The 21582-nt window shown below is 51.6% G+C and overlaps 9 protein-coding genes across 9 annotated transcripts; 7 read left to right on the forward strand and 2 right to left on the reverse strand.

Annotated features, from left to right (window-relative positions):
- Positions 1–108: 108 nt before the first annotated feature.
- N7474_008343 (putative Patatin family phospholipase) lies at positions 109–3341 on the forward strand (the record flags this gene model as incomplete). Its single annotated transcript, XM_057199753.1, has 5 exons — positions 109–408; positions 458–1302; positions 1355–2583; positions 2808–2925; positions 3131–3341. The coding sequence occupies 5 exons, from the start codon at positions 109–111 to the stop codon at positions 3339–3341; spliced, it is 2703 nt and encodes a 900-aa protein (XP_057050454.1).
- A 1170-nt stretch (positions 3342–4511) lies between these two features.
- Positions 4512–5111, forward strand: N7474_008344 (uncharacterized protein; the record flags this gene model as incomplete). The annotated part of the gene is made up of 1 exon (XM_057199754.1): positions 4512–5111. The coding sequence occupies one exon, from the start codon at positions 4512–4514 to the stop codon at positions 5109–5111; it is 600 nt and encodes a 199-aa protein (XP_057050455.1).
- Positions 5112–6329: 1218 nt separating this feature from the next.
- On the forward strand, positions 6330–7202 carry N7474_008345 (uncharacterized protein; the record flags this gene model as incomplete). The annotated part of the gene is made up of 1 exon (XM_057199755.1): positions 6330–7202. One exon carries the CDS (start codon positions 6330–6332, stop codon positions 7200–7202), a length of 873 nt encoding a protein of 290 aa, XP_057050456.1.
- Positions 7203–7956: 754 nt separating this feature from the next.
- N7474_008346 (uncharacterized protein) lies at positions 7957–8454 on the forward strand (the record flags this gene model as incomplete). The annotated part of the gene is made up of 2 exons (XM_057199756.1): positions 7957–8061; positions 8110–8454. 2 exons carry the CDS (start codon positions 7957–7959, stop codon positions 8452–8454), a joined length of 450 nt encoding a protein of 149 aa, XP_057050457.1.
- Positions 8455–8707: 253 nt separating this feature from the next.
- N7474_008347 (tetratricopeptide repeat protein) lies at positions 8708–10636 on the reverse strand (the record flags this gene model as incomplete). Its single annotated transcript, XM_057199757.1, has 1 exon — positions 8708–10636. One exon carries the CDS (start codon positions 10634–10636, stop codon positions 8708–8710), a length of 1929 nt encoding a protein of 642 aa, XP_057050458.1.
- Positions 10637–10717: 81 nt separating this feature from the next.
- Positions 10718–11041, reverse strand: N7474_008348 (uncharacterized protein; the record flags this gene model as incomplete). Its single annotated transcript, XM_057199758.1, has 1 exon — positions 10718–11041. One exon carries the CDS (start codon positions 11039–11041, stop codon positions 10718–10720), a length of 324 nt encoding a protein of 107 aa, XP_057050459.1.
- Positions 11042–14643: 3602 nt separating this feature from the next.
- On the forward strand, positions 14644–15456 carry N7474_008349 (uncharacterized protein; the record flags this gene model as incomplete). The annotated part of the gene is made up of 1 exon (XM_057199759.1): positions 14644–15456. The coding sequence occupies one exon, from the start codon at positions 14644–14646 to the stop codon at positions 15454–15456; it is 813 nt and encodes a 270-aa protein (XP_057050460.1).
- A 621-nt stretch (positions 15457–16077) lies between these two features.
- N7474_008350 (uncharacterized protein) lies at positions 16078–17275 on the forward strand (the record flags this gene model as incomplete). Its single annotated transcript, XM_057199760.1, has 3 exons — positions 16078–16360; positions 16414–16653; positions 16716–17275. 3 exons carry the CDS (start codon positions 16078–16080, stop codon positions 17273–17275), a joined length of 1083 nt encoding a protein of 360 aa, XP_057050461.1.
- A 1280-nt stretch (positions 17276–18555) lies between these two features.
- N7474_008351 (nucleobase cation symporter-1 family protein) lies at positions 18556–20528 on the forward strand (the record flags this gene model as incomplete). The annotated part of the gene is made up of 5 exons (XM_057199761.1): positions 18556–18842; positions 18899–19080; positions 19140–19497; positions 19587–19884; positions 19944–20528. 5 exons carry the CDS (start codon positions 18556–18558, stop codon positions 20526–20528), a joined length of 1710 nt encoding a protein of 569 aa, XP_057050462.1.
- Positions 20529–21582: the final 1054 nt, after the last annotated feature.

Consider the following 21582-nt stretch of genomic DNA (forward strand, 5'->3'; position numbering starts at 1 on the left):
ACCTCGTGACGTCTTTCCCGCAGACCGACTCTTCTTTCTTGCCCCTGCCTTCCCCTTCCACTTCCACATCCCACATTTTCAACAATACAGACTCATGGCTCGCGCTCAATGCCCTCGTCTGTCATGTCGGTGTTGGGCAACTCTCCAATAATCCATTCGCGCCCTCACCATGGCGCGCCCCCCGCCCAGCCCGCGCCGCCGCGCCGATCGCTCCGCAAGGCCATCTCCATCCCCGCGGTGTCGTCGCTCGTGCGGGACTCATGGTCCTGGGCCGGAGACACTCTGCACACTTACCGTGATGGCCTCTCCCGAGAGCAGCGACAACAAAAGACCGAGGTGGAGGATCGCAAGCAAGTTCTCTACCTGAAGATGAAGCATGTGAGTGTCGTGCCTGGCGGGCTGAGTCGAGTATGCAACGTCACCCTTTTCTAATCCTTTCTTTTTTTCTGGGCGGCAGGCCGTGTCGTACGAGGAATGGAGTACTTGCGCCAAAGAACTGGATGTGCTGGAAGACAATATCGCCTGGAAGCAGACATTCGAGTGCGCCGAATACCAACCTCGGCTGGTCCAGGAACGGCTGCGACAGCTGGAGGAGGCTCGCATTAGCTGCGATGTGAGCCGGATGCTGTTTCTCGTGCGCACGGCGCTGAGTCGAGACTTGGGGAATATGAGCCATGCATCGCTCTACCGGCATAGCCATATCGGGACGAAGGACTTGATTGACCGGTACATCACCGCCGCCTTGGAGACGATCTCGACTCTGGTGGACTTGTCGGTGCACGGTCGCTGCGATAGGCTGGAGCTGAAGTATATCTTGGATCAGCTGCTGGCAGCTCGTCAGGCGTTTGGGCGGAGTGCGCTCCTCTTTTCCGGGGGTGCCACCTTTGGGATGAACCATATTGGCGTTCTCAAGGCTCTCTACGAGTCAAATCTGATCCCCCGCATCATCTCCGGTGCTTCAGCGGGCAGTATCGTGTGTGCTGTCTTTTGTACCCGGACCGATGACGAATTGCCAGGGCTTCTGGAAACCTACGCGCACGGGAACATGGCGGTTTTTAATGAGCAAGGGCGCGAGGAAAACATCTTCCAGAAGACGGCACGATTCTTGAAAGTCGGGTCGTTCCTGGATATCTCCCATCTGGCCCATACGATGCGGGCCTGGCTGGGCGACATGACCTTCCAAGAGGCATACAACCGGACCCGTCGAATTCTCAATATCTGCGTATCGAGTGCCGGCATGTACGAACTGCCCAGGCTGCTGAACTACATTTCTGCACCCAACGTGCTGATCTGGTCCGCTGTGTAAGTCTTGCCATTGTATTTTGTGTAGAATGTTCGCTGACCGTTCACCCAGAGCCGTGTCGTGCTCCGTTCCGTTGGTGTTTCGACCTTATACGTTGATGGCCAAAGATCCCTTGACAGGCATGCCCGTCCCATGGAATGACCTCCACAAGCAGTACATTGACGGGTCCGTGGACGGAGACTTGCCAATGACCCGGCTTTCGGAGATGTTCAATGTCAACCATTTCATTGTGTCTCAAGTTAACCCACACATCGTGCCATTTCTCCCCAAAGATGGTGGACCTGTGAATCCAGCAGAGGAGGCGCAGTCTGCCATTCCTCGCTTGGTCAATACGATGACGTACCTTGCCATGGACGAAGTGCTTCACCGCATGACCGTCCTTTCAGAACTCGGTGTTTTTCCTAACTCATTGACCAAGTTTTCATCGATTATGAAACAGAAATACGTCGGTGACATCAACATCTACCCTGAACTGATATCGTCCAATTTTCCGCGTCTTCTGGAGAATCCGACAACGGAGTTCATGCTTGAAGCCTGCCTCAGTGGAGAACGCGCAACTTGGCCTCGGCTGAGCCGGATTCGGAATCACTGTGCCATTGAACTTGCATTGGATAGCGCCATTCAGCAGATGCGGGCCCGCGTGGCTTTCAGTCCCAGTCAGATCGACCTGCGCATTCAAGGCTCACTCCGGGCCGATTCACAGGACAGCAGTGCCGGACGAGGACGCATCCGCGCACGACGCCGAGGATCGCACAGTCATGAACTGGAGCGGACAAGGCGCCCGAGAGGCCAGTCACGCAGCCGTCCTACCAATGGACTGAAGAAGGCCCGTAGCACAGTGTCATTGGAAGAGACTCCGCGCTGGCGTCCGAACGATCCGACATTTTGGCCCGCCTTGCCGAAGGCCCTCCACCGTCGATCATCGGCGTCGACGGGCGGCGGGATATTCGCCGTCGGATCCGACAGCGAGGACGAAGAGCTCGAGCCTTCCTTCACCGTGCGGCCTGGGCAGCACAGCCATCGAGCCACATGGGATTCAACAGCCTACGGTGGGCCGTCGTTCGGAAACGGCAAAGGCCCGCGCAGTCCGGTGCTGTCCCGACGATCTTCATTCTCGGCCCAGTCGTCCCAAAGTACCACCGGGACTGTTCCTCGATACTCCCCCAAACAAGGCCATGTGCCTTTGAACCGTGACCTCTCTGTGACCATGCCACCATCCTCCCGCCATTTGCTCAATATGACTTCAACAATTCTGCCAAGCTCCCCGGAGTCCCTGACGCGTAAACCTCGCCAGTGAAACGTTGGCTTCACTTCATTGTGCCAAGAATTTTGTTTAGAACTGTTCCGCCACTCGCTCGATTGGGATACGGATATAGCAATCGTTTTTCTGAGACGGAGATTGCAGGCCACTCGGACAGAAACGACCCGTGTGGCCTTTTTCCTGCTCTCGATACCCCATTACACTCAGACCACTTGAATATTTGCATTAAATCGCGTTTACTAGAACTCCTTGGGTGGCTGACTGCTGTGGTTTACTCTAACTATAGCGGTCTCGCCTATATGGTTGGCTCGCGTGTACATATAGGGCTACGCAACCTAGTCGTTGCCGCTGGGGGGAATCTGTATGCCATGAAACTTGCAGCTAGGTTGATCCATGTACCAATACCATCTCGATGCACTACAATTTCCGCTGGCTCCGCTGGTTATCAGGTCTCTTTCCTACATAGTACTGGTCGGCAAAACCACTGGGCAATATTCTCAGGAGACGGACGCATCAGTTATGTCAGGGATCCACCTCCAGCACTAACTACGTAACTAAGAAAGCAGCTTGATCGAACTTAGACCTGCAAGGACCCCCCGCCCTGACGACGACCATGTGGAACCCCGCTCTCGGCTGTGGCTGGAACTGCTCGTGAAACGCCCGCCGATTCCAGTAGCTAGCGCCAAGGCCAGCGTTTCCACGACCGACATCGTCGTTTACGAAGACGCACACACGAAATGGAAGCTCCCGCACCACGCGCGGAACAAGATCGTGTGAAGGGAAGAGTGAAAAACAAGGAAAGCGAAAAAGTAATAGCTCACCTTCGCGTGGAAACGGCGTGAACAAAATGGAGTCAGTGGCGGTCCCCGGCGCCGATCAGGACGTGGTTATTGGGCGCATTCTTATCAATCAGTGGGCTTTTGTCCACCGCGGTGCCGGGCTTTCCACGGAGTCCACTCTTGTAGGATCCCAGGGGGACCCATGGGACACTCGTGCCCAACCCCCGATACACGATCTGTGTCAGCTCGCACGCCTTCGAGCTCCTTGGTGGCGAACCCGGGGAAAGACGATCCAGGGATCAATGGATTATGATGCAAAAGAGGGAGACATCATGAGGACAGGCTCACCCAGATCCCTCAGATCGCAGACTATTCATCACTGAGCTCCAACTATTGAATTCACCCGGCCGATCCAGGAATGAGATCAAGCTCACCGGGCCAACATTCCCAGCCTCGGCCGGAACCTCCATTTCCTCGCTGGAAAAATGAGCAGCGGGATTCAGCTACATCGGGCATGCACGACGAGCAAAGTTGACTGATCATGAAGATCCTCAGGCCACTTCGGTACTTTTTGTATACACGGAAAATGATCGTCGCGGCTATTGATTCTGGTAACCCTAACTACAACACCAGTAACCAGTACCCGCGCCCTAACCGAACGACGATACCTACCTTATTCAACCTACTGCAAAGAACAAGAACCAGTTTTTACCTGTTTCAGTCCCGATGTCCTCAATTGACAGCCGGGAGAAAACACCGCGACCGTAGGCTGCAGTCCCCGGTGTCCCTGCTGGTGTCCCTGCCAGACTTTGCTCGCGGTATAGTGGAGATCGATGATCCCCTGGTCTGGATGGGCCTTGCAGGATGGACCTGTCGATATCCACCGCCGAGCTGAGAGGCGACGCATTGAAGCCATTGACCGATCCCGGAGTAGGTGTCTCTGGTGGAGTCTCTTCAGAAGACCCAGAATCTCCCAGCAATGGTTGTTTGATGGGTGGACTGGCAGTCCTATAAAGACGCGCTCTTCGTCCTCTCTTTCTGGCCTGGAGTATCATATCAATCAGACCAATCTACACGTCAATCGTTCGATCGTGGTCTCTTCTACATCTCCCCATACTTTCAATCCTTTTATATCACGAAGTATATAACACTATCACTCCTTCGAACAATGAAGTACACCGGCTTCACCCTCATGGGCTTGATGGGCTGCGCCCTCGCCCTGCCTGCTTCCCAGGGCCCTATTCCTTCCAGCCCAACTCCCTCTGGGCCTGCGTCCACCGGATTCTCCAGCTCTTCTGGTCTGCCTCCCTTCCCGACTGGTGGCTTCCCTATGCCGCCCGGACCCTTCGATAAGCGCCAGTTCTCCGAGCCCTCTAGTGGATTCTCCGTCTCATCTGGTCTCCCAACTCCATCTGGAATCTTCAACAAGCGCCAGGGCCCTATCCCCTCTTTCTCCGCGCCCTCGGGGGTTCCCACCTCCTCCTTCCCCAGCGGACCTGCTCCCAGCGGGCTCCCCGAGCCTCCCTCTGGACTACCGACATTCAACGGCTTTAACAAGCGCCAGTTCCCTGCTCCGACTGGTGGCTTCTCCACCCCTTCGGGCTCCCCTACCCCGTCCGGTGTTTTCAACAAGCGCCAGCTCTCTACTCCTTCCGGCGCGACCCCTACCCGCCCTGCTCTTAACGTTCGTGCCCCTACTGGTTCTCCTCCTTTCCCTGTCTCCAGTGGACCCGCTTCTACCGGCTTCCCTCAGCCTTCCTGGGTTTAAATGAGAGACGGCGGCTCTAAACTACTTCGCGGGCGGCATCCCCGTGCGCTAGTTGCCTTTCGAGGTAGTTGGGGATGTATATGTAACGCTGTAGAAATGGCATCCGACCTTACGTCTTGATGTTTCTCACTATGTACGGTATAGGGTCTATGGGGTATGGTTGTTAGACTCCGGCATTCAATGGTGTAGCGGGCCTGCGCTGCCGGCAGACTGGCTGTTTGTTGCTGTACCTAGACTGAAATTCGTTCTTTCCTAAAGTATGGAATATATTCTTTCATTATTATTTAGACACATTCTTGTCACAAGTATCAACCATCCTCTCCGCCGTGGGAGCCTTAACATTCTATAAATAAACCTAATTAACTGTCAATATCGCCCGGGCGGGCTGGCTGCAGCCGCGGCGGCATGACGCAGGGGCTGTGACGGCGGCAGGTGAAGGGCTAATTTACTTTCTATTTTTACTCTTGGATACTAATTAAGGAACAAAACCGTCACTGATCCCCTGTCAAAACCCCTGGTCCGTGCCGATCGTGTCGCACCGTCTCAGCGGCAATGCACGATCCTATTGGCGATCCATCGCGCCCTCTTACAAACAGACACCACCGTCTTCAGATCACCCGCAGCTCTACAAATGAAGTTGTTTCATGTCGCGGGGTCAGATGCTATATCTTTCAACCTTTTCCCGCCCCTGGATCCTCTTGGTTTTGCTTGACATTGCTATACTCCCGCTGGGGAAATCGCTTGTTTCAACTCCTTGACTGGTAGTTTAGCGGAGGACCCATTCACTCTTTCTCCTGTTTTGTCTTTTCTGCCTGCCTACACGCTTCCCCTCACGTCTTATTCGCCGGGGTTCTCTCCTGGTCATTGGCTGAAGGACCCCCCTGCTTTCACTTCACACCCGAGTCCGGTGTGGTTCCGCCGGTGTCCAATCCAACGCCGAGTCCGGTGTGGATGTTGGATGACCTGTCCATGCAGAAACCCCGTTGACTCCTCAGACGACGGGAGGATCGGACGATCTGCGGCCGGTCACCAAGCGCGGAGCCTTGTTGATCCTGCTCAAGCGGGAGGCTGAGCAACGTGCTGCCGTCATAGCCACATTTATCTAGGCGGCCTTCTTTTCTTCCTATATTTCCCCAGCGACCGTTTGAATTTGTCCGCTATTCCCCACTCGAAGGCAGTCAGTCAGTCTCCCTCAACATTCACCCGTCTACCTCCAACATGGCCGGAATCGTCAGCGCCCCTCTTCCCTTCCTCCGAAAGTCCGAGGACCCCAAGCCTCTGCATCCTCGATGGGGTGATGTGGATATATCCGTTCCTACCGAGGGATCATGGAATCAATACGATAATCCTCATCGAGGTATGCGCGAACAGCAGTCCTATGGACCGGGTTTTGTTCCTGATTGTTGTCCATATGACAAAGAAATAATAAACAATAACCCCCAAGATGGCAAGAGGTCACACCCTACAGCATCCTCTACCAACACGACTTCCTCATCTCGGCGCAATTCGCTGGCCCTCGGGGCCTTGAGACCAGGTCGACTGTCTGTCCGGCTCGCCTCACGGCCCAAACACCTGAGAAGGGACTCACAGACCGCGCGACAATCTCAGCTAATGGAGCCTGAAAAAACCGAATTTGCATATAAACCGATCCAGCAGGACTATACAGCCGAGGCGATCGAGAATGCAACTCAGTACCAGCAGCAGCAACAACACTCTACTCGATTTAAATACATTCCCACCAACGGACGATATCTTGAGCAGCTCGCTCCGACCACTTCTAACAGCCAGTCTGTTAATTCCTACCGCAGTTCTCGTTTATGGCGAAACTCCACCATGGAGTCTCCGGAGGATCGAGGAAGCGACCGCGATCTTCCAACGACGACTTACAAGAAGAACATCGAGGATGATCGTCGAAGTCTACGCTCAAGTGTTGGCGGTGACTCTTCAGACAGCTCCACTGGCCCACACCACCATGTGCTGCCGGCCAGACGGAAAACATCGCCGCAGGTTGTGACGGACCGGAAGAGGTTTTCTTTATTGAAGCCGATGACTACAGCGATGGTTCCGGCTATGGATGATCTTTATGAGTAATTTCTTATGTTGTTCTAGGGTTTGGCTTGTTTTTTCCTTAGGCTGTCATTGCGCGGCATTATGGGGTTTCGGCATTATTTGGCGTTATCACTGCCTTTAAATTAAATGAGAGAGGCGTCCAAATTGGACTTTCTACAAAGCAGGAGCTGAGTTTTCCACTTCGCTTAGATCGTCTAGTAAACCATCATATATTCAAACCATATCATCAAATTTGTAAATCCGCTGCTCGTACAGAATCAAAAACGAGTTAACATGCCCGTAATTCACAACATGCTTTTGTCCTTCAAGATACTCCAATCACCTCGTCAGGTAATCCTTTCCCCATCTTATGCATACACCACAAGTTTCACTCGAAATTCCAGAAAAAATTTCTGTCATTCCATAAACCCCTAATGTTAGCAGCCCTCAAATATAGGCTATTGAGCAATTGGTAATTCTGTAGCCATCTCACCACAAAGTAGCGATATGCCGCCATTTTCCACTCTGAATGGACAGTAGTCACGCACGGACCGACTCGGTCAATCGGGGGGTTGTGCCACTTCTGGTCCTATCCCCTCCTGAGTTGGGGCTATGAGTTCGTCACCGTTAAAACCTTGGTCTCTTCGTCCAGAGAGCCGCATCTCCAAAGAAGAATCGCGGAGAGGGCCTTTTGGCTCGAAAATAAAGATCTAGGTTTCCCTGCCTCTGTACTGCTCTGAGACCACGCAATAACCGTCTATTCCACCTCGAACACCAACATAATTGTGCATTACCCATGGTCACCCCAAATCCATCAATTCTATCTATCCTCACCGCCAGACCCTGGTTCTACGACCATAATTTGAGCTTCATCAGATTTCGAACTGATGGCACTGGAGAGGTGAGCGTGTCAAGTCCCACTTCGTTCTCAGCACTAAGCATGAAATAGATCTGGTACGCCGGAGAAATGTTCGTTACAGTCGCGAACGAGTTTGACTGGAAGGCTCTCAATCCTCAAGCTCTGAAAGAAACGATTCATATTTCCCGCGGTCGAAACGTTCAGCATTTAGCGCAACTTAGCGTCGAAATCACCCTCACAGAACGTCGACCACGCCGCGATGAGGAGCGTGCGAGGATATTACTCAAAACGTTTCAAGATGGCAAATATCCTTTCACCGACTCTGCATTTCGACCGAAGACATTTACTGTGCGCCTTGAAGAGGGAAAGTTTCCGTTACCATTCACGGATGATCACGGCGGCCCCGAGTACCGACTTAGGGCAAAGGTTAGGTAGTTCGCTATTAATACTCGACGTGTCTAGCGCTTAGAACTCAGTTACATCTTAACAAATCCGGCTGATGTAATCTCTGGAAGAGACGGATTAGCTACGTTTAGGAGGTACTCGGACTAAAGCGAGACACTAAAATAGCTCGATATGTGTGACAGACATCGGTGGCAGCATTTAAAAGAATTAATCTCAACCTGAAGTGCGCAATAAAAATCCCTGCAAAAATAAATCTTGCAAATGATGTATCAGCAGTGTCAATTCACCCAACCCAGATCAGAACCCCAATCCTAAGTCCACTATTGTTTGTTGCACGAAGAGCACAGGCAAAACAAGGCCCGCCTGGACGACGGATAGTTGCGTTTCTTCCTCTCTCCGAGCACCAAGCTCTTGCAATTACCTCCGCGCCTTCCCCAGTCGCATTGATAACCGAAACTCCTCCAAACCCTTCGCCGGGCGTGTGATCCTTCAGCTCCCCGATGGACCATATTTTCCCCTCGAATAGCGGGAGTTCCCTCTCGTGGAATCCATGCAAACCTGGACGAGTACCATGAAGGGCTTGTGATCGGCAGGGTGGAAGTGTCACAAAGATCGGATTGGTGAACAACGTGTAAGTGATGAGGAGATGGCTGTTGTTAAATTCAAATAAGAGGCTAGCTCGATATTCAGCCTGGCTCTCTGCGTCCAACCGATCTACGCCGCCGACGTTGGCATCTGCTGGCAGCTTGCTGACCCGGACCTCTCTTAGCCTGTAGGAACAATGGTCACGAGCGGGAGGGGCGGGCGACGTCCACTTTCCGGGATCTTTGATATCGTTGACGAAGCCCTCTAGCGTTTCCCAGGGCTGCTTCTGCATCAGTCTCGCCTCCTGTACGGATGGTCCAACTAATGCGATGCCTTTGAAAGTCGGGTTGGACTCAAGTGGCGAATTAACTAGTGCTTTGATCCGAACGTACCGTGGCTTGCTCTCATCCACGGGTTCCTCGAATATCAGAGCTGGACACGGCCCTATCCAGCCACAAAGAGATACCACACCCGGCAAGCAACCTAGCACGCGAGCAAGGACTGTCCTACTCCGCAAGTAGGACCTATCTTGAAGTGCGAGGCCGCATTCATAAAACGGAGCGGCGCCCAAGTTATCACTGATGCTTGGCGTGCATTGAACTAGGGCGGCCATAATCTTTAAAGCGAACCACTTGCCCGGAAATACGAGGCCAAACAACCAGTCCCACATGTGGATATTGATAGACCCGCTATCACGGAAGCTGGAGTAGACCTGCTTCGCGTAAGCTTGAGTCTCGTCGAGGTACGGCCATTTCAGCCGCTGAGCGAAAGTCAACAGGCCCTCCATCTGTTGTTGATGAATGCGCGAGTGCCATTCGACTTCTTTGCGCTGAGTTTCAAAGTCTTGGGCGAAGAATTCCGATTGCAGGCGGTGTTTTTGCTCCAGACTTCGTTCCTCGTTAATATAAGACATGGTCTGCTGGGTATGAGACCTGGCATCAGCCAGTCTCTGGAGAATTGCTGGGGCAGCATCCCCATCAGCAACCTCAAGAGCTTTCTTGTGGACTGTCTCCGCACGACGACTGAGGCCCTGCTTCAGCAGCGCGAGTCCTAGGCTTGACCAGGCTTTCAAATATTTAGGGTCTAGCAACGTAGCAATATGAGCATCTTCCTCGGCCTCGGGGTAGTTTCCTTGTGCTAGGGACGCATCTGACCGCTTGCAGCGATAAATGGCGCTCCTTAGATCTACATTGATAGCCTGACCATAAGCATCGAATGCCTCTTGGTACTTTCGGTGGCTCATGGCCTGGTCTCCCATTTCGTTGAACCTTTCAGCCTCGGCTTTCGCGATTTTGCCCGGGATTTCTATACCGTGTAGGTCAACACTCGTGTCCACAATCGCCATATCGACATGCCTCAGCCAAAGATCGGACACAATAAGCGAGGACAGGGTGCGCCATGTGAAGCCGGCGTAATTGTCAGCAGTCTCAATGGTCTGTAGTCGCATTGCTAGCTCTTTCGCTACGATCACCTGCCGCAAGAAATTCCAGAGGCCAATGACCCTGTCGCTGGACGATAAAACGTGGGAGCCGATGCTTGAAAGTTGTGAAAAGTCTGTAAAGACATCGGTGCGGTTGAGAAGGCCGTAAAGCTCGCCAACCCATCGGTTTTTGTCCTCGTCAATCATGCTATATGTTAATATCTGTCAGCCGGTCACCACCACCACAGGCTAAAGCGCGTGACGTCAAATTGCCCAACGCCAGACTCACTAAGTGTTGCCGACCATCTCCCGGAGGTCCAGTTCTTCTTTTACTTTGTTTGATCCAAACACAGCGTTGTCTCTGTGGGAGAGTTCATCCAAACGGCGCAGGACCTTCTTGGCGGGGAGGACTGGGAGTCTAGAGTGGTTGACATAAATCTTCATCTCCTTAGTCTTATGATCTTCAAAATCCCAGCATTCGATCCCATATCCTTCGACAGTAACCGTCCCAGGATTGATGTTCTCAAATTCAGGTTCACCTTCAGGGTCGAGTAAGACGAAATCCTCCGAGGTAGGGGACCGATGCTGCCCAAGTGGGGACCAATTCTTCATGTACTTTTTCTGCTTGTATAGCTCTTTATACTGGTTAGCTGCCTCTTTAGTTTAACTCTTTAATATGGCTTAGATAATAATTACCGAATGATGCGTGGATTGGCCGCACAAAACCTTTCGCTTCGGCCTCTTGATGTGGCAGCCAGCAGTCGGATTCGCTCACGCTCCACTCAGCGCCGGCTGAGACCTTGAGAGCCTTCACAACATACACCATCAACTTTCCGAATCCCCTGTTCTGGAGGACACCTCTAAATTCGTCCTCCAGCCTGCTCGCTTCCATATCCATATTGACCGTTGGGATGAGGCAGAGGGAAATCCGCCAAAGGGCAACAAGGGCGAGGGTTAACCACAGATCAGAGTAGGAAAGAAATATTGGAAAAAAGGCCACCATTCTGACAGGCTTGGTGCTTATAAAAAATCGAAGATGTTCCTCGGCTAATTCGTAATAGCTCTCTTGCACATCAAATGATAACAGGGAGTTGTCAACATGCACTTCGAGTGTTGGCAAGCGGGACGGAATACGAGCGTGGCTGTGAATGACCGAACCCAAATACGGGATGAAGTTGAGCTTTTATTTTCGTATTGAAATATCTCTTCACTAATCTTTTTCGAAAGGAATACGGATCACTGATCTTCCAAGCGAGGGGCGCAGTCCCAAAGCCCAAAGTAAGCGATATGCACTTGCTACAAGCCTCCGGCCTTGGACGTCGATCTTCTTTGTGGTACTACTCCATACTATTGACATCTGTGGCATCGGAGTGGTCGCGGTCTCTCGGAGCAGGGAAGCTGTCAAAAAGGATGATTCTCACCTTACTCCATGTGTCCTGGTTAACCATTGAGTTGTCAGGCCTTTTAGTCCTTTCCAGTTATGATTGCCAACGGAACGAAAAGAGCGGGTATTTTCCTGCTTTTGTTTCTCTCCTCTGCACTCTTCGCTGCCGAAGAGGTCCTAGGAATCATACCCCAACAGCAGTGAAACGCGAGCCTGGATCTCGCTATTCCTGGCTCCCTCTAAACTTCCAATCTCTTTGGTCTTCATCGCAGATATGACTACGAATGCTCCTCAGGGTATGCAAATTGCGACGATAACCCCGCGCAGTGCGGTCCAACTGGCAGCGGCTGCTGCGGCCGCTATGATACTTGCGTTGAACCTGGCTCAACCTGCTGCGTAGGGGGAAGTACGTGTCCTGGGGAATGGATATGCTGTGGAGATGGTACCTGCGCACCCTCGGACGGAGTGCGATGCTGGCTATATTTGCGGTACCGACGAGTGCTGCCCGTCACCGGGATGTTCGAGTGAGCTGGTGGTGGAAGAGAGCAGTACCATTAGCATAGCTATGACCGAGAGCAGTTCCATAGCTGTGATCGAGACGAACACTATCACACGTCGAGGTCTAATTACAATATGAGCCCAGATGGTGGACCCATAGTACAACTTACTACTGGTGAATCGAAGCCGTATTAGTTCGCGCATTTGACTAATTCATCCATTAGGTCTTGCTGGGCCTATTTCAGGGCCGTCGACGTCGTCCCCTTCGGGGCCGCCGACCACACCACCACCAAAAGCACACTGACTTGTACGCTTACCGCGACATCAACTGTTGGGCCTTCTACGCGGAACAAAGCACCGAACCTCCGGACGTCGCCTCTGCATTTGCTCACAGTGCTGCGCTCTTTTCAAGACATCCCCGTCTTCTCCGTACTCTGCTACCTATCTCGAGAAAATTCCTATCTCCACGTCGAACGGACGTGTATCGGGTCCATCGAGTGGGCTGTCGAGAGATTGGAACGTGGCCTTGTTGGGGGCTATCTTGGCAAGCGTAGTAGGGTTTCTAGCTTTTGGACTATGAGGGATCGTGTCAGGTTTCATTCTCTGGGTTGAACAGCCGGCGACGTAAAGAATTGGTGATGTTGTAATAGTTAACTAGCGTACTCAACCCAAAGTAAATGCGATAAATTATAACATCCTACTTCAACAACCGCCAGTCTATTGCCCTTAACTAGTCAGAGGTCCACGACAAGGATCACCGCCTCCATCGGAGAATGCATGTCTTCAAACGCTCGAGGAACATACTGATATAGACTGGTCAATTGCCTGATCGCAATGTGGAAGCTGACTCCCCATCAGTGTCCTATCATAACTGGACCTCAGCGCCTAAACGATACGGATATGGCGTCCAAGCGAGCCATTTTCGGCGCCCAATTTACCGTCACCAAGCGTTGTGGTGTAATATTTTGCAAAAAGCTCCACATCTCTCTACGCGAATATTGTGATTGTGGGCGGACCTGCATCGTCACCGAGCCGTCTCCTCACGGTTTGTGCTGCTTCCCTCAGTGACTGCTCGAACATCCTTTTCGGGTCGTCCCGGCGCCTATCAGCGCTCATGAATGGCGGGCCCAGCCGCCTCCCTCGGGCGGGACGATCAACCTTGTTGGTTCCAAGATCTCAGGGTCCTTGCTCTCGAGGCTTCCATTGACACAAAAAAGAGAGAACCAGATACGATGAAGCTATCTGTTTTTCTTTTGGGCCCAGTTGGCCAATGCCACTCCCTGAGCTCCCACGGAGGGTCTGCCCACCCTCGCTGCAGGGATCGGGGCGGCGGACATGGATGAGTGCGACAGTCTCTTTGTTCATATCCTAGTCTCCACCGAACCCCTCTTTTTATCCCTGTCAGTTTTTCCCTCTTCTCGCTGGGGGCCGGAACCTCTGAAGGAGCCTCTCACCGCGAGACTGGCCCCCAACCTTCTACCCTGTCGGTCATCCGAGCTGCTGTTGCATCCTCCTCGCCTGGGAAGAACCACCGGACTCTAGATCACTGCTTAGCTCCGGTGCATCCGTTGATAGCAGTGATCGCCCGAACAAGCGCCATGCCAAGGCGACGGATGCATTCGATGTACGACCAACGTACAACAATCCCTGGCTCGCGTCAGATCTGTCAGGCAAAAGTTGACTGCGCCGCATTTTGTAACAGGCTTTCCGGTATTCCAAGAAGGACAGGGGTCTGCTCAGAGGGGCCCTCACATCCACTCACTCTCCTCCTCTTGCCTGCAAATGCGTTCCAACATTACACCTCCCACGCCCGGCGGCCCGCTTAGCTCCTTGACTTGTCCACTTGTCGTGACTGTGGTTAGTTCTTGTCGCCCCTCAAAAGCAAGGTCACCTCCAGACCGACGTCTTCACCCCCAAGTGGCGCATCCTAGGTCTCCGTCAGAGGGGTTGATCCAACGTGCCGGGCGTCTTCCCGAGACTTGGCCTTCTCCCACCTCTTCACAGGCAAATGTTGGATACCAACACTGACCTGGCGAAGACGCATTTACTTCAGAAGATCTTCTCTCCTCTTGGTCTTCCTGCAGATATGCGGTTGATCAGTGCGCGTCGATGGCCATCTGTCCTGTTGATATAACTTCAAACCGTGCAGGCGAACCACCTGCTCTCTCGCATCCCTTTTTCAATCCCGCTGTTTATTGACTCCGTCCAACTCAGCGAGAATCTTTGATCCGATTGTCATGAGCACGGCCCCGGACAGAAACTGTCCTCCAAGTTTATTTGACTTGTCTCCTATTCTGTCCGGGCCCTTTCTATGTTCAACCTGTTCCATAAAATGGCAGCCTTCTTTAAAAAGATCAAAAGAAAGCGCAGACTATCGTCTGAATTACATTCACGATGGGGCGACGTTGCTATTAGCTATCCCACCGAGGGATCCTGGAATCAGTGGAACCAGCCCGCTGGATTCGCCGCCAACTCTTCACCAGATGCCCCTCCTCCCAACAGCCAGACCACTGCTCCTCGGGGGCATGCTCCGATGAAATCTGTGCCGTCGTCTGAGCCAAGTGGATTTCCTCTCCATGGAGACTCTGCCATACCAACGGGACATTTCGATGAAAGAGTGCGGCAGCGCCATCGCAATGGCCACAAGCCATCCTTCCGCGGCTTGGGTGTTGGCTGGAATGGACACGAAATGAGCTCTACCCACGAGAATACAGACTTCGATGAGGTATCCTGTTCTGAGGAAGACGAAGAAGAGGATGAGGACGAAGAACGTGATACACTCGATGCACCGACCAGAGACCACGAGTATTCATCTACTCGGGGAGACCGTGACAGCTACGCCTCCCACCTATCCAGATCTCCTCCATTGTCAGTAACCTCGCGCATGCGGCGATGCAGCCTCCAGAGCTGTCGAACCGAGCATTCTACTGTTGCATCGGTCACGGCTAGTTCCAGGCATACGAGCTACACCGCGGCTTCATCTGTATCGGCGCCGTCTATGCCGCCGCAGACGCCTCGGTTTGGACACGTTGTGGCACAGCCTTTGCGCCCGGATCGAAAGCAGATCACCCGTCCAAGGCAACAGGAACCTGAATTGGTGGCGCAGCAGGGGATGGTGCCGTCTTACGATGAGCTGTACGGGTGACGGAGAGAGGGTTCGGGCGCGACAACTAATTTGTCTATACTTTCCTATGTCTCTAATATTTCCTACTCCTCCTCAGATCAATACTTTCATTTCGTTTCATTTTAGTTCATAGTTATTCCCCCATAGTCTCTCCCTCTTACATAATAATCCTGTACTTAGCCGGCAATGATATTCATGTTCATAACCGCTAGTGATGCACGGTCTGTCACATCCGTCACCACCGCCATCTGCCAATTACATGTCTCATCACCCCTCCTCCACCGTGCAACTCAGTTTAGGCGCCGATTGGCAACGCCTGCGCTGCAACATTGCCCGTGATTCGTCCAGGATGTATCCTCGCCTGCAGCCTCCGGCAGCGGGCATGTTCCTAGACCATGTCGACTTTTCCTGTGATGGGTGAGCTCCGTCTCCGCTCCCTCATCACATCGGCCGCAAAGCTGGCGGGCACTGAAAAAAGAAGCTTTTCCTCCCTCTCTCTGACTTGCGCTGCTTCTGAGCTGCTATTTCCCATGCGGTGATCGTCCTCTGGCCGGCGCTCCAGCTCTCGAATTAATTAATCTACCTCATCGGCCGCAGGCAGAGCGTCTCTATCTCTCCAGTTCTGCTCGCTCCGGTCTCACTATGTCTGGATTTTCACCCAGGGCGCTGGCCTTCGCCCTGGCTGGCATCTGGCTCAGCAGCCCGCTCCCCGCAGTGCTTGGCTTAAGAACTACCAGTGGTTCGCCATGCGCAAGCACCTGCGATAAAGTCACCAGCAACACGACGGGCGCCGAGGTCGTGTGTTTGGACTCCATGTACACTGACTCGACCACAGGAGAAAACTTTGAGGCTTGCGTCGACTGCCAGTTGAAGAGCACCTACTTCAACCAGGAGGCTGGCGAGTCGGACGTCAACTGGGGACTCTGTATGTGATGAAACACCCCAAAAGCGAACATCTCTAATACCCCTTGGTACCAGATAATCTGCGCTATGCTTTTACGACATGCGTCTTTGCTTATCCCGAAAGCATCTCCAACATCTCGTCACCGTGCCGTGTCGCGTGCCAGGATATTAGCCCAGCAGTGGAGACCGGCCTTGAGAATCCAGGCCCCTTCAACTTCGACTCCTGGTGCGGCTCGACTTCATTCGCGGACAATGTCATCAACAGCTGTGAACAATGCTACAATCTGACGACGAACCAGAAGTACCTGGCGAACTGTAAGGGTTCCCAATCACGTCAATATCCAATAAAAGTCCACTCACTGAACCTCTCAATATAGTCCTTGAAGCCACCCGGTACAACTGCCACTTCCCTAGTGTCTCAGGACAAGTCTTTAATATTGCACCGACTCGAATTTTCTCCACGGTCCTGCTCCCCTCCAGCCTGTCTCTCACTACCCCTACGCCCAATTCTTCAAGCGTGAACCTACCATTAGTGATCGCCGTTCCCATCGTGGGATTCTTGATCCTCGTAGGTGCTCTAGGAGGCTGCTGCTTCTGCTTTATCCGCTGGCGCCGCAAGCGCGTTAGAGGCAGGCGGATGTCCAATCACTTGTACGACCGCTGGAATGATACCAGCATCAGCACGCCCGTTTATGCACAGGGCGGTTGGGGCGATCAGCAGGCGGGGGGCCCGGGGTATGGCTCGGGGGGGTTCGGGTTCGTCGACACCAATGGTCAGGCTCAGGCTGTCGGATACTCAGAATACTATGCGCACTATCAGCAGCAGCAGAAAGGTGGTTTCTCACAAGAGATCGCAGAGACACCTGGTGCTTACGCTCAGCCAGAGACCGCCGCGTACGGGGTACAGCCAGAAAAGCAACAAGGCGGGTATCAGTAATATCGCGTGTGTGCAACGTGTTTGAGTATTTATGTCTTCAAGTCGGGTATTCATGCACCGACGGAAATAATTATATGTTGTCTCACCATTTCTCGACGGCGTTGTCATTTTCAGCCTTTCATCTTGTGCGGTTTGTTGCTCTGGGCCTTGAGAGGTAGATGCAACCAATTTTGTTAATTTGGTTTCCTTGAATGGGTTTCCTTTGAACGAAAGAAACGAAGAAGTACATAACAAGGTTAAGCGTGAAGTAAACGCTCAACTACAGAACATGCCCTGGGGATAGCCCATCTATTTATCCTCCCCCCCGCTCGCTCAAACACCACATTCAAACCGAAACTGTGTCCCTGCGTCAGTCACCGACATCAAGCTCTATTTTTATCCTGGGACGATGTCTCCGTGTCTGGTATATAGCCATGATTGGCGGTTTGTTGCATCGATCGGCGTTTCGGTACGCACTGCAAAGAGACTACAGGGACCCCTGAACTATGTTGTCTATATCTAGGGAAAACTATTTCTGGATATGAGAGCAAATAAACCGAAGGCTAAAATTCCAAATAAAGTCTTGGTTGTTATTTTGTAGTTGGGCGTGATATCTATTTTGTTGGCATGGATAGACTAGACTGAGAAATTCCCAACCAAGTGCCCTCGCCAATGTTTCTACTAAGCCCCTCGCTTCGGTGCCTATTGTTTACAGCTCTCTCACAGTTAGCCTGCGGACTCCCAGGGCATGTGGAGCAAGTTTGTCCGCTCGGAGGACGGCAATTTGTCGGCGGAGCAGCAATTGCTTCGGGATCGATTTGAGATCTCCGCCTGGGCTTCCCAGTTGTGAAGCGATATTTAGACATTTAAGCGAAGGTTGGAATAACTTTAGCGTTCTTACTGGCTTTTGTTCTTCTTTTCCGACCGCTTTCTGCTACATTTAATAGGTCAGTCTTAACGAAGATAGAGGATCGCATTCTTGTTTTCATGAAGCCAATCAGAGCGGGTGGGTACCTTATCATTCGGGACCTTACCACTTCGACGGAAGCCTATCATAATGCAGCCGAAGTAGGGCATTCTTCCTCTTGGGACTATCGCAACGAGATAAGACAACCATCCGCTATCAGCTGGATACTGTTTTATCAACAGTTCATATATCTTTGCGCATTTGTTATCGCAACTTTTACAGGTAGAAATCATGCCCGACATATAGAACAAACTCCGGTCCCTGCATGGCTGACACATTTCTGGGGTGCACTCTATACCCACCTCGGCATTTTGTTGTTTGAAGCCAGTCCATCATGGCATTTACTACGGGATCGGCTTCAGTCACATCGTACCTGCATCGTCGTGCTGAGCGGGTTAGGGAACACGTCAAGCAGAAAAAGTCGCCCTCTGGCTGGGTGCTGCCGAAGCAGACGACAACCTTCACCGATGAGGGCGCGTGGTCTAACATTGATTCCGACGTGACTCCTATTGAGCGTCGCGTCTGGTCAACATGGACCGTCCTGGGTTTCTGGTTTAGTGATGCCCTCAACGCCCAGGGTTGGGAAGGTGCTGCCTCTATTATCGCCGTGGGGCTCACATGGTCAGTCGAAATGTCTTCCATATCTTCATCCTTTTTGATGCTCATAGTTGTATTAGGAGGGAAGCGCTCTACTGTCTCATCATCGGCTATTCCATGGTCATTATTCCCCTTGTGCTCAACGGAGCGATCGGCGCCCATCTCCACGTCAATTTCGCTGTGGCTTCGCGTGCTTCCTTCGGGTTCTACCTCTCACGAGTAGCAGTCGTCATCCGTATGATCACTGCGCTGTTTTGGCATGGTATGTGGTGTCTGACCGTATACTTTTTATCTCCAAAGACTCGACTTACGCTTCCCAAGCTATCCAAACATACACCGGATCAACAGCCATGACGCAAATCATTCGTGCCATCTGGCCATCCTATCTGAACATCCCGAACACGATCCCTGCCTCAGTGGGTATCACGTCGCAGCAAATGTGCTCTCACGTTCTATTTTGGAGTCTCCAATTCCCTTTTCTGCTTATCCCTCCACACAAGCTCCGCTGGTTTTTCGTGTTCAAGGCGGTCATCGTCATGATCACTTCGGTCGCCGTGGTCATCGCCCTGTGCGTCCAGGCTGGCGGTGCCGGTGATATTTGGAAGCAGCAAGCTACCGTTACAGGCCCAACCAAAAACTGGTTGATTCTCTCGTCCATGTCGAGCATTACCGGGTCATGGTACGTTTCTCGATCTCTCGCTTCCCCCCTTAAAAAGCAAGTGGATTTGGTATGGTTTTTCGCCAAGCGCTAAACCGGTCGGTTAACAGGATTACGATGGGAACTAATATTCCCGACTTTACTCGTTACTTGAAAAAATCCAATGGCGTGTATTGGCAAGCGCTGTTTATGCCCTTCATAGCATCCTTGATTGGCATATTTGGGATCATTGCGGCCAGTGCTGGCAAGGTTCTTTATGGTAGTTATATCTGGGACCCCGTCGAGCTATCTGCGCAATGGGATGGGCCAAGTGGTCGTTGTGGCGCCTTTTTCGTTGGTCTCTGTTGGGTCGTGGCACAGATTGGAACGAACATTTCGGCCAATGTTATTTCCTGCTCGAATGACATGGTGAGTATTTGAATCCTCTAGATTTTGCACGTAATTTCCCGCTGATTTGAATTCTGCAGACAACCCTCTTCCCTAAATACATCAACATTCGCCGCGGCGCTATCGTCACAACTGTCATCGGAGGCTGGGTCATGGTTCCCTGGAAGATCATCTCCTCGGCTGCTTCCCTGTTGACATTTATGTCCTCATTGGCCATCTTCCTGGCCCCGATCTGCGCCATTATCGGAGCCGATTTCTGGATTGTCAAGAGGCGACACATTGACATTCCATCCCTGTACCGGCGTCACGGCATCTATAGGTATGAGGGCGGATTCAACTGGCGCGCAGCTGTTGCCTTTCTTATTTCCATTGCCCCGAATCTTCCGGGCATGGTGCACGCCGTGACACCAAGCCTTTCCGTTGGCACGATCGATCACATCTATGACATTAGCTTTATGTGGGGATTTAGCAGTGGATTTATTATCTACTGCACCCTGAACTATTTCTGGCCGGCGACTGAGACGCTCGTCGAGACCACCATCTACGACGAAACCCGAATCGTGGACGGCGTCCTGGTTTACAACAATGGGCTTGCAACGCCGCTAGATGAGAAGTTTGCGTCGAAATCCGTCTCGCAAGAGACTATAGAGACTAGCTCTGTTTAAGAAGTTTTTGTTTTGGGTGCACCATGGTTTCTTTTTCCCTCTATGTTGCAGGTAATGATTAGAGCATGATTTGATTCGTACATATAAGAATAGACTCTGCCAAGGTGTTAGCGCTGCGTCTTTTGAGCACTACTAGTCTTGCTGTCCCGGTCCTTGTTGGCTGTATAGGACACACCAAGTAGCACAATGATCTTCAACACAGTTGGACCGATATCGGAAACGCTGGCCAAATTCGGGAAACATCCTTATCTAGATATTGAGCCTCGCCGACCGTTATCTTATCTTTAGATGTTATCTCTTTGCACGGCATTTTTGGCTATTTGTATAAAATGGCCCCCAGTGACTCATGACTTTTAGTAAATTACATAGGATTAGTTGCCTGAACATCCTATCTTAACTGACTGTCTGTTAGGAAACCGCCTAATGTGAAGCTAGAATTCTCACCCAACTCACCTTAATTGTTCTTCCTTTTCTCTATTAAATATACCGTGTTCTATTGCTACCATCTCCTTTTCGACTTATAAAGTCTAAACCTACTATATACAGTCTTTTGGAATTTCACCTAAAAATGGCTTTACTATACGTTCTGGAAGTTAATCTACCCACTGGTGGGCGTATATATGCTAGAGTTAGAGATAATAGAACTAACAGTTAGACAATTTATCTTGAGATGACACTACTAAAACACCCACTGTTACCATTTTACAATATGGTGTGCAAATAGCAACAACCGTTGTGCAATAGTAGATGTTGCTTATCTTTACGTGCCTCTAGCTATTTTAGGTAGGTCAGTAAGAGATACTAGCCAAATTAGAAAAACGTAAATGGTTTAGAAATTTCACGTCTTCTATTAGCCTGTCCGTTAAGCTTGTTTTAAGATAATGACACACAATTATCTTATCTTTACACGTCGTGAGCAAATATTCAACCGGGTGGGTGGCTACCGAGGCGATATTTCCCGTTTTGTGGTATATGCCACTTTTCTCATTGTATATCCTCTCCAGTGTTCTTTCTTTTCTTTGTTGTTGGAAATTCTGTCTTCTCAGCACCCTTC

This window comes from Penicillium riverlandense, assembly GCF_028828495.1.
Source record: "Penicillium riverlandense strain IBT 135883 chromosome Unknown utg000007l_segment0_segment0, whole genome shotgun sequence".
Classification (NCBI taxonomy): domain Eukaryota; kingdom Fungi; phylum Ascomycota; class Eurotiomycetes; order Eurotiales; family Aspergillaceae; genus Penicillium; species Penicillium riverlandense.